Below are 12,059 nucleotides of genomic sequence, written 5' to 3'. Positions count from 1 at the left end.
TATAGGATGTTGTCCAGGGCTATCCAGTTGAGATTCTTGCTGTGACAGAGATGTTCTGTGATATGCTGCCCAGCATGGTAGCCACTAGCCACAGGTGGCTATCGAGTACTTGAAGCATGAGTAGTGTTACTGAGAGACTAAATTTTCAATTTTATTTAATGTGAATAGCCACGTGGGCCTAGCAACTGCTGAAGGGGACAGCACCGTACTAATTTGAGGACTCCTATGTGGGAGAAGTTAGAAGGTTGAACAGGGGCAGCCCAGGTGGCTCTGTGGTTTAGCGCTGCTTTCAGTCCAGGGCAGGATTCTGGAGACCCAGGATCGAGTCCTGCGTCGAGCTCCCTGCATGGAGCCTGCTTCTCCCTCTGCCTGTATCTCTGCCTCTGTGTGTGTGTGTGTGTGTGTGTGTGTGTGTGTGTGTGTCTAGTAGATAAATAAAATCTTAAAAAAAAAAGTTGAACAGAGGAGTGACGTGATCTTGATCTAGTTTTTATCTTCCCCATCGGTGTGACAGACTGTAGAGCATCCTCTTTTGTCTGGGGGCAAGATAACAGGATATTTAAGTAACTTACTTTTATTTCTGAACCCTTTTAGCGTCTGGGAGTACACTTTGATGAATACTCCGGAGAATCATTTTATCGTGAAAAATCTCAAGAAGTCTTAAAGTTGCTGGACAGTAAAGGACTCCTACAGAAAACAATGTATGGTCAGATTACTATTCTTTTAGTAAAGTTACTTCTTTGAAAAAATTGGTATTGATTAGTCTCCCAGTAAGGATAATAGAATGTGGCGTGCAGCCTTTTCAGCATTTTTCTATAGTGTTTTTTGCTGTTCAAAGTACTTTTCTACATACAATCTTATGCTGCCATTACAAGATCCTGGTAAGGCTGGAAGAAAAGTTATCATCTGCTCTTCACATGTGCAGAAACTGAAGCACAGAAAGTACAAGTGACCAGCCTATTGTCACACAAGCTGATAATGATATAACTGGAAAAAGGAGATAGAACTTGCATCTTCTTACTCAACCCTGCCTTTTTAAAAAACTGTATCCTGTTCAGAATGGATTTAAGGCACTTTATGTAAATAGGTATAATATAAACTTTTAAAAGAGTAAAATGAGGATATCAGGAAGCCGGGGCAGAAAAACTAATATGGAATTAAGAATAAAAATGGAAGATCATATACTGGGAAACTGTTTCCTAACTTCAAGTAGGTTTCTAATTTAGCTTTGAGCTTTCTGTCGGCCAAAAAAACAGAAATAGTACCAGTCACAGGAGCCCACGCATCTGTAATATAGAAGCAAACCAGTCACTTAAAAGTGCCAGATTTCATAGTACCAAAGAGCACTTTCCTTCAGCATCTTTATGAGAAAGACATGGAGAATGTGGTTTGTAACATCCTTAGTAATGTCTGTAAGGCAAATTTTTAGATCGCTGTATATATAGATTCTAATTTTTTATAAGGCAAGAAAGATGATAAAATTATATGGTTTATTGCTCAAGAGTATTTTTTGGCATGTTAAAAATTAGCCCAATATTGAGTGCTATCATTTGAAGTAGAAAACTATGATAAACATCATATTGGTTAAACTGCAGTAGAAATCTCATTTAAACTGGGTATGTTAAAAATTTATCTAAGTACCTTTATCCAGAGGTACAGAGTTTAAAAAGGTAGGATAACCAAATATTAGTTACATTGTACCCACTCTTAGATTCATGGTTAGATTCCTTCTTGTTTTTCGTCATTGATGGTTATACTGCTTATTGCTGCTTTAATAAAAAGTAGCCTCTGGTTTGCCAAAGATAATGTTACAGACAGTATACTTTTAAAGATCTTAATTTGTTTCTTCAGAGTTAACTTTTTGCATTTTTAGAAAAGGAACAGCTATAGTGGATCTTTCTGGGAATGGTGACCCCTCCTCAATTTGTACCCTAATGCGGAGCGATGGGACTTCTCTCTATGCAACCAGGTTTGTATCTAATGTGAAGGTCAACATCAGAATGTATATGATTTCATGTTCTGTATTGTAGGACCAGTGCTAAAAGTGATCATTTTATCCTCAAAGCTGTTATCAAATCCTAGTTTCTAAATCTGCTGTTATCATCACTTTGAAATATATTTATTGGGTTTCTATTTATTGCCAATTATAGTTCCTAGAAAGGTTTAATATCATCAGGAAAGTGACTGAAAAAACTATTTATAGTTAGTTAAAAATTATAGGATTTCCACAGTGAATACATTGGTCTACAAACTGTAAAACCGAGGTACCTCATAATCAACTATAAATTTTTTCTGACTGCATATTGGCAGAAAATGTACTAGAAGGTGGTCATAGTGGCTCAGTGGTGTCCTCACTCTGTAAAGACCATCTTACGTACACATAAGTATCAGTCCTCAGTCAGACTGGTAAAATAGGCCAAGGGAGAAGTAGGCCATGTTGCCTTTTTTTTTTTTTTTCCCCATCTGTTTCCATCGCTGATCCCTGTGGAGAGGAACAGTTTCTGTTAATCAGTTAGAACTCAATTTATCAAGCACACTTATGTCTGGGACAAACCAATAGGAAGAAGATAAGACCATATAAAAGCCAGCATGGCTATAGTCAGGCACTATTGGCAAAAGGCTCTAGTGTCTTCCAGGCTAGAATTTTATACTGGATCATAAACCCACTTTATAGGATAGTTAAAGAAATGATATTTATTATTCTTGTTAACTACAGTCATTTGTTCTAAACAGCATTATACAACCATCAGATTCTCTTACTGTACCTTAGAAAATTGATCCTTTACTTTCTGTTACTTTTTGGCATTTCCCTTTATCAATTCCATACTATTGGAGTTAGGAAGTAAGAAGTACATTTCTTTACCTAGAATTTAAAAAAAATACTAGAAAAATAGTTTGTGCCAGCCAATTATTGATGGATAGATTACATAAAGAAATCCTTGAGCAGTGGCTATAAGAAATGTATCCACTCAGATCAGAGGCTCCATGTCATAATGATTATAGCTGTACTGATTTGTTTAGCTTACTTGGGTTAACATTCATTAGGTCTAGATTTTTCTACCTATACTCTGTCTTTTCTCTTTGGGAAAATAGTTGTGTTTTTGCCACTTATTGGAATGTCTGATATTTCATTTAACTTTAACTTGAGTTTCTGCCCTTTCAGTAGGTTCCTTATAGAATACATCTATATATATGGATATAAATTTTAAAAGTTGTTAGAACAGACAAAAGTGCAAGAGAATACTTAACAAGAGCACAGGGTGAAGCTGGAGACCTAGAATTTTATTCTGAGACCAGAACTACCACCTGCCCTCTCTGGTCCATGTAGTCCGTACTTTGAAATAAGAAGCCTGGGTAGCACAGTTAAGCATGCAACTCTTGGTATTGGCTCAGGTCATGATCTCAAGGGTCAGGAGATCGAGCCCTATAATGGCTCTGAGCTCAGTATGGAGTCTGCTTAAGACTCTTTCTCCCTCTCTTTCTGCCCACCCCTTCCCCTCTCTCTCTCAAAATAAATAAATCTTAAAAAAAAGAGAGATTTTATTGTTCTTCAAGAGCCAGTTTTTGCCTCCATGGCAAGTGCATGCTCTATGTTCTATCAGGATCATGAGATGGGAACTAATGACATTTTAATGCTCCCAACATTTCAAGAGATCTCAGAATTTTATTTTATTTTAAGAATTTTATTTAATTTTAAGATTTTATTTATTTATTCATGAGAGACACAGAGAGAGAGAGAGGCAGAGACACAGGCAGAGGGAGAAGCAGGCTCCATGCAGGCAGCCCCATGTGGGACTCGATACCGGGTCTCCAGGATCACACCCTGGGCTGAAGGCGGCGCTAAACCGCTGAGCTACCTGAGCTGCCCCAGACCTCAGAATTTTTTAAAAATCTTCCCAGTGTCCTATATTGTTAACCAAAATAGCTTTACTTTTAAATTTCAATATTTTCATAATTTTGTTTGAAATTTCATAGTTTATGGTTTTTCATTTTCTTACTAGATGCAAACTAAATCTTTTGTACTTAATCAGAGAAAGAAAAGTTGAGTTTTTGCCAAAGCACTGTATGATCTATTACGGTGCTTTAGGAAGTATTGCTTATGACTGATTGAAGGCTTTGAAAGTCCTTGATAGTACTAATAGAAAAGTGGCTAAAAGATACCAATGTAGTTGCCACATCACCTGTATTTTGAATATGTTGTTTAAGAAAGTGTACTGCAGAAAAGTGGCACTTAGGTGATTCTTTCCATGAAAGGCTTAATTAACAAATCATAAAGCATTTATATCTACAGACACTTTGCCTAGACTTATTTTAGTTAATACTATTACTACTTTTCCCAGAGCTTATATTTATTTATTTTGGCTTTTTTTATCTTTCACGGTACCTTTATTATTATTGCTTTTCCCAAGGCTATTTTTTTTACTTTATATCAAAGTATGATATTGGGATTATATAATCAGGGGTAGTATACCCTAGACTGTGGGATAATCAGACTTTTTAATTAGAAATGCCTCATTACTATGAAATAGGTAAAACAAATTTTTACCCAGATCTGCTTAGTAACTCTTAACTTATGGCCCTTTTTTTTTTTTTTTTTTTCAGAGACCTTGCAGCTGCTATAGATCGAATGGACAAGTATAATTTTGATACAATGATTTATGTGGTAAGTAGTCATGATAAAAAAACAAAGGCTTATGATCTCTACCTCATGAAAACTGCAAAGATAGAAATTATATGCCATGTTGAAAAACTGGAAAAATAATTTTGTCAAAATTTAAAAGGAATTCAGTGTTAAGTTTATTTAAGGTGGCAACCACTATGTTAAAAAAAAAAAAAAACTTAAAAGTGAAAACATTTATATTGCTTTATAAAAAAAAATAAACCCAAATCAGGAAAATGGTTATGTGAAATGAACATGCAGAGGTTACCATAATGTACTTTTTTAAAAAATAACTTTTTATTTTAAATAATTAAGACTCACAAGTCGTAAAATAGTACAGAGTTTCCATGGACCCTTCACCCAGCCCTCACCAAAGATAATATCTTATATAACCATAGTACTTTATCTATACCAGGAAACTGACATTGGTAAAGGTCTTAGTTAAATTCTACTAATTTGGGGCACGTGGGTGGCTCAGTTAAGTGTCTGACTCTTGATTTTGGCTCAGGTCACGATCTCAAGGTCCTGAGATTGAGCCCTGCATCACGCTCTGCCAATTCTCTCCCATACTCTCTCCCTTTGCCCTTCCCACCACTTAACAGTGTCTGTCTCTAACTCTATAAAATAAATAAATAAAATCTTTAAAAAAAAAATTCCACCAACTTTTGTGTGTGGGCCTAGATACGTTGGAGGTGCAGGTTGTGAAATTGTATCATTTCTAGATCATGTAACCATCATAACTTTCAGAATAGACAACAGTTCCATTATGAAAGAAACTCCTTCTTGGCAACCACTTAATAATTACCCCTTACCCCCTGCCCTAATCCCCTACCCAACCATTGCTCTCTTCTCCATCACTATAGTGTTATCACTTTGAAATGTTATATAAATGGAATCACAGCAGGTAATGTTTTGAGATTGGCTTTTTTCATCCAGCATGTTGAGATCTCCCTTGAGATCCACCCAAGCTGTTATGTGCATCAGTAGTTTGTTCCTTTTATTGCTGAGAGTTATTCTGGTCTCTTCTTCCCTTTCCTTCCTCTCCATGCACAATCTCCCTTTCCCCTAAGAAAAAAAGTTGTCATTAAATATCTTATTAGAACTGAGCTTTATCCTCCTTCTTGGAGATAAAGGTCATGATAGCTGAAGGAGAAAGAATTTAAATAGAATACTCAGAAGATGAAAGTTCATATTTCCTCCTGACTCGGTAGAGTGCTGCATCTCTTCTCTTGTAGAGCACTCAGCTTAGACCTTCTTCTACTGATATATTCTTTGTGTACTTATTTAAAATACATCAGTTGACTATGACTATAGTGTGTCAGAACTCAAATATTTGGATTTATGCCCCACCTATTTTTGTGGGTTAACTTATCACTGTTATTTTAATATTTTTAGGGGTACACCTGGGTGGCTTAGTTGGTTAAGTGTCTACTTTCTGTTCAGCTTATGATTCCAGGGTCCTGGGATCAAGTCCCATATTGGGCCACTTACTCGGTAGGAAGCCTGCTTCTCCCTCTCCCTCTGCCTGCCGCTCCCCCTGCTTGTGCTCTCTCTCTCTCTCTGTCAAATAAATAAAATCTTTTTAAAATAAATAATATTTTTTTCCCAAGACAGATAAAGGGCAAAAAAAGCATTTTCAGCAAGTGTTCCAAATGCTGCAGATCATGGGATACGACTGGGCAGAAAGGTAATGTCTGCACGGTTCATAATTGTCTGCTCAAGATCATTAAGGGTTTGTTAGGTCAGCCAAGTCCCAAAAATATACTAAGTTGTTAAAGGTCATCGTTCAGATTTCACTTTATTTCAAGGTATAAGGGTAGAAATAGAAAAGCAGATTTTTTTTTTACATTTATGTCCTGGTTATGTTTCTAAGTTATAAATATTTAATAAATGTGTCTTTATTAGACATCTGCCTCTCAGTGGCTTTCCAAAATTCTCAATTCCTCCTTTTTCTCACAAAGGCAACTGGTAACTTAATCCCATCTCAGAGCTCTGTAAAATGAAGCTGTGTGTTTAACATCTTTTGTGGCATATAACAAATCACATCACATTTCAGTTTATCAATTTGAAAAGCTCCTCTCTGAGAGTTGAAATTCAGACTAGTCCCTGAAAGGCTGTGATTATATACTTGGATCTCAGGTCTTTTCTCTTCCATGTCAGGTGCCAGCACGTGCCCTTTGGAGTGGTGCAGGGAATGAAGACTCGAAAAGGAGATGTTACTTTTCTGGAAGATGTTCTAAATGAGATTCGATTAAGGATGCTGCAGAACATGGCTTCTCTTAAGAGTGAATTCGCTTTATTGTTACAGTCATAACTTACATGTCACTTGTATGTTTTGTGGGACTTTTGTGCAGTGCGATTTATTTTGACCATTCCTCTGTTCATTTTCACCAACCTTGTCAAAATAGCCTGCACTAATGAGAGATGTGAGGGTTTTAGACTTAAACTGAATGACACCATTCATTCAGTTCAGTAATCTGAATTGATGACCCTAAGGCCTCTTCAAGGACAGCCTCCGCATTGTCATCCCACTGTTGGAGTGGTTACGCAGAATTCTCATGTTATATAATAGGAAACAGGTCACAAATACATATGGCTCTGTTTAACCTTAGAAAAGGAAGTGCTAGCATTATCTAATATCTCCTGAGGGATATTTGTGAGAAAAGTGAATTCATGTTTCTTTCCTTTTAATGTAGGAAGATAATGTCTTTATCCAAGGTAAATTAGTCCAAATTAGGAAAGTAAATTGCCACCATGAACCCATTTGTTCTTTTTACTGGCAGCATACATTTTTGGAAGATTTTATCAGAATCCCTGATTCTGTACAGTTTCGTGCAAGTTAAAGATAGCTGCCTTTGTCCGTTACAGCTACCAAAGTACTGGAGAACCCACAGGAAACTGCAGAGAGGGTCGGACTTGCTGCACTCATTATTCAGGTCTGTTAAGACTGCCTCCTGTGAGACCCTCTTGTTTGGCACTAGAACAAACCCCAGCACTAAAAATTTACTCTTGTCATTCTAGGACTTCAAAGGTTTACTCTTATCTGATTATCAGTTCAGCTGGGATCGTGTTTTCCAGAGTCGTGGGGACACAGGAGTCTTCCTGCAGTACACACATGCCCGCCTCCACAGGTGAAAGCCATCTGTAGGGCAACGCTGAGCCCCTCCAGTCCTCCCCAGGGTGGGGCTGGCTGGCATGCTCCTAAGATCAAAGGTCCTGTTTACTGGGCTTCTCTAGTATCTCCTACCCAAAACTAGTTAGAAGTACAGGGAACCACCTGTTAGGTTTGGTTTTTAAGATATTTCTTGAGCACCTCTGTAAGAGTTGCTTTTATGTTTATTACCTTAATAATTTAGAACTCAGAACAATGCTTCCAAAGAATATACTCCCATTTTTAGAGGAAGAAATAGTTAGGAAAAGTTGAAGCATTTTGACAAACTTGCAATTTTATGTCCTTAGGCGACTTGTTTAATCCTTTGTTGTTTTTAAATTTTTGATAACAGTTTGGAAGAGACTTTTGGATGTGGTTATCTAAATGATTTCAACACTGCTTGTTTACAAGAGCCACAGTCTGTTTCCATTCTCCAGCATCTTCTCAGGTATGATTTTTCTAGTATTATGAAGTCTGCACACACTTAGTGAAATGACTTTTGGTGGTTTGCTGACCACTGGAGTAAACAATCCAGTAACTAGGTACTGCCTCCCTGCCACCAGACAGCAGTTTCCTGAAGGTATGGCTGAAAAGTGATTGATTACCTGCCCTTGAGGGCAGACAAAAGAGGACACAGTCAAGATCAGTCCTTGGGACTTAAATACCACCGCTGAATCAGTTCAGGAGCCTGACACCCTCTATGTCATGGTATGAGAATAGAAAGCCTGGTAAAAGCATAAACTTGTAGTTTGGGAAGAGATCGTCTTCTCCTCACCCTCCTTTATAAGTGAAGGAAAACCTCTGCCTGTGTGCACTTCTGTGAAACTGTAAGTCCTTCATTTGCCTCATGGTTTCAATTCACAGTCTCAAATAAATATCTACTTGATGCCCCAACACTGAGCAAGAGACCACACCTCTGAGCTCTCACAAGCATTGTTGGTGAAGCCAGACTTGTCAAGAGATATTAGTCTCTGGAGAGGATGTAGGTAATTAATAAGGCAGTTTTCTCTGATTGCCACACAGCGGTCAGTGGCTCCTTCCTGGGATCAGAGGAGTCAGTTTTCTCACGTTTGGCTAATTTGTTAGAAAAAATTACTTGGTTTTCTTGGCATTAAAGGTAGTAGTTTTTGCTAGATTATGTTCCTAAACATGGCTGTAGGCTTTTTACATTCAATTAACAGCCATGGCTTGAGTCCTTGTTCTGGGGTAGGCCTAAGGGGTATCAAAATGATTCCTTGCCATCAAGGAATTTGTAAGAAAGAAAAATGTGCCTTTACATTCAAATGCACACAAGGTCTTTTTTCATATACCTTCTACTCTTTTTTAAGAGAGAGCAAGAGCGTACCTAGGGGCAGAGGGAGGAGAGTGAGAGAGAAATTTAAGCAGAGTCTCACATGAGGCTCAGTCTCACAACCCCAAGATCATGACCTGAGCCAAAATCAAGGGTCCACCCAGGCATCCCTATACCTTCTAGTCTTAATGACGTACATTATTACATCCCTATATTATTACAGTCCTCCCCAGCCAACTGCTCCTGTCATATTTCTTTTAGGTTCGACGAGGTACTTTATAGATCATCTCAGGACCTTCAACCCAGGCACATTGTCAGTTACCTTCTAACTCTAAGGTATTTTATAACCTTGCTGTTTTCAGTTATTAAAGACATCGGAGACCTGATCTAACAAAGGACCTTTTTCTAAAATTTTCCTATAAAAAAACCCCTTGGCCTAAAAAGTGAGATGCCTTAAATTACAGGAATTCTTGCTTCATTTTTGCAAATCAGCAGTTAATGTTCATTTATTCATTAAGTGATAAAAGGTACAATCACTACAGTCTAGTGACAGGAAACAACAGCTTCATCACAGGTAGTAATGTAAGAGTGCATATGTGTTAGGATAGAGTGGACATAAGAGACAATGTTAGGGCACTCAGCCCAGCCTTGATGGATAATAGAGAGCTTCTTGGAGGAGAGGAGTCGATATTAATTGGGAGAAGCAAGGTGGCAGAAAGGGAAGAAAAAGAACATCATACATTAAAGGAACTATAAGCATAGTCCCAGGGTGAGAAATGATTGTATAAACTCCTTTTTGCATGTATTAAGGCATTTCAGCTTATTTTCAGGGCAGTGGAGCCCATAAAAAGATTTTAAACAGACACACAGAAAAAAATCAGTCAGCTAGAGGGTAGAAAATGAATTGGAAGGCAAATCAGTGACACTTTAACAGGAATTATATGTAACTGTTTCAGAAACTCTGAATCGAGGTTGAGTATCTTCTAGAGCAACACCTATATCTTTCCTGTATCTTAAAATCTATTTAAGAAAAGAACTACTTGCTTTTACTCAAGATTTACTGAAATCAGATTTATTGGTAGTTTTCTTGATTATCCTTTTTTATCTCTTCCCCAGATTTAAATAATTTTTTTCCTTTAAATTCTACCTAGAGAAATAAAGAAGCCAGAAAGTCTTATTAAAGTTAATCATTGAAATGAATTTCATAAGCATTTCTCTGGCATATTGTTCTATTTGCTGCTATACCTAAACAGAAAAGATACTTTAGAGGAGAGTGGCCAGTGTGCATGCAGTGGATTAATTACTAGTTTTTACCTCACCTTCTCACTGTACAGAGGGGGAGAGTCCAGACGATGTTAAACTTTTCGTGCTAAAAGGTGTCTAAATGAGCAAAACTAATTTTTAGAAAGGAATCCCCTATCTCTATGAAGCAGTGAGATTGTAACTTTAAGAACTTGACATGTTACAACCGAAATCTAAAGTTTTAGTTTAATGTGTTTTACTTTCCCTGCTACAGAAAAGCAGTGAATTCAAGTCTTAACTTCTAGTACTGGACACAACCTTTAATGGTTCTATGCTTTGATTTCTTTAAGTTGAGGCTGTAAGATACCAACCTTCTATGTTACAACAGGAAATATCCACTGGTCTTCATCATGACTTCTTTCTTCCCATTTCAGTCATCTTGCAGGTATGGCACACAAGACATTGTATGTGAAAGACAGTCCTCCCGAAGTGGCTGGGGTATGTTAAGTGGTTTCTATGTAATCTCTAGCATCCTCCGATTAATAGTATTGAGTCAGTCTTGTAAATGTTTCTAACATAGCATTTTGTGGTTCAGCTACAGCAGTGTACTTTAGACTCAGGTAGTAATTAGAATTGGGCTATAACAATCAGTGTTTATATACTTTCCAACATTGAATTATGAAATGCATCTTCCTACCTCAAGTGTTCAAGTGAGGAGTTTCCCTTATCTGAAGCTGTACTTCAGATAATATAATGATACTGTTCACTCCCACTCCCCAGCTCTTGGGTACCATCATACCATAAGGAATTTGTCTTCCCTTGCAGACGGCAAACCCTAGGACTCTGAGATACTGTTCCTACTTTAAATTAGAAGGAAGAATTACTTTTTTAAATGTTCTTTATTCACTTAGAGTTAGCCTGTTGTTAAATTGAACATTCATTCTTTATTTTGTAGGCCAGACTTCATCTTTTCAGAGCTGTGCGTTCTGTCCTAGCCAATGGAATGAAACTTCTTGGAATAACACCTGTATGTAGGATGTAATTTCTAATTAAAATAGCTTCTAAATACTAAGTGAATTCTAGTTATCTATTCTTATATGCCTTGTTTAGAATTTAAACTGTTATTCTGTATCAGAATCTGTATTTTAGTAAGCCTAAGTGATTTATCAACTTATTAAATCATTATCTAAAAAAAAAAATCATTTTAGTTCCCTCCTGGTCAATAGGTACTACACAGAGTTTTGTAAAACTAACTCAGATCTAAAATTCACTGTGGTCTACTGGAGATAAAAGATTAGACTTTAAGCTCCAGGGCTACATTTTCACAGCATCATTCTTCTAGAAAGTGTTCTTATAACTGAGATTATCTCATGTTTGCATCAGATCAAATTGATAAAAGCAATTTCGATTTCTTACAATAACGGATAGTTCTGAATCAATTTAGGGAGACCAGAATTAAGCCTTTTAAAGCCTTTTTGCCAATACAGCTGACAACCACTCCCAGAGAACAGATCTCATGCTTATTCTTCATTGATCTGTACAGGTAACTCTTACTGCATGAACTTGGGAACTAAATAGAGTTGAGTAATAAAGAATTACTTGTATGCGTATTGTACTAGGATCTTTTTGTAAAAATTAGTCTATTAGTAAACCATAATTTGAAATGGAGTTTCTTAAACCATTTCTTCCATATACCTGCATATTGGTCAAGGATG

The 12,059-nt window shown here is 37.1% G+C and overlaps 1 protein-coding gene across 1 annotated transcript in view; it reads left to right on the top strand.

Moving 5' to 3' along the window:
• RARS2 (arginyl-tRNA synthetase 2, mitochondrial) overlaps positions 1 to 11,416 on the top strand; it is a 55,058-nt gene extending 43,642 nt beyond the window's left edge. Inside the window, exons 10-20 of the mRNA XM_055330042.1 lie at positions 595 to 701; positions 1,874 to 1,969; positions 4,603 to 4,663; positions 6,271 to 6,347; positions 6,821 to 6,945; positions 7,529 to 7,596; positions 7,682 to 7,791; positions 8,164 to 8,259; positions 9,364 to 9,438; positions 10,779 to 10,842; positions 11,300 to 11,416. Of these exons, the coding sequence (XP_055186017.1) occupies positions 595 to 701; positions 1,874 to 1,969; positions 4,603 to 4,663; positions 6,271 to 6,347; positions 6,821 to 6,945; positions 7,529 to 7,596; positions 7,682 to 7,791; positions 8,164 to 8,259; positions 9,364 to 9,438; positions 10,779 to 10,842; positions 11,300 to 11,386 (966 nt within the window). The 3' untranslated portion in view covers positions 11,387 to 11,416. The remainder of the gene's footprint in view (positions 1 to 594; positions 702 to 1,873; positions 1,970 to 4,602; positions 4,664 to 6,270; positions 6,348 to 6,820; positions 6,946 to 7,528; positions 7,597 to 7,681; positions 7,792 to 8,163; positions 8,260 to 9,363; positions 9,439 to 10,778; positions 10,843 to 11,299) is intronic.
• Positions 11,417 to 12,059: the final 643 nt, after the last annotated feature.

The sequence above is a fragment of the Nyctereutes procyonoides genome, unplaced genomic scaffold (genome assembly GCF_905146905.1).
Source record: "Nyctereutes procyonoides isolate TBG_1078 unplaced genomic scaffold, NYPRO_anot_genome, whole genome shotgun sequence".
NCBI lineage: Eukaryota > Metazoa > Chordata > Mammalia > Carnivora > Canidae > Nyctereutes > Nyctereutes procyonoides.
Note: the sequence above shows the minus strand (reverse complement) of the source record. Positions and strands in the feature narration are given on the sequence as shown.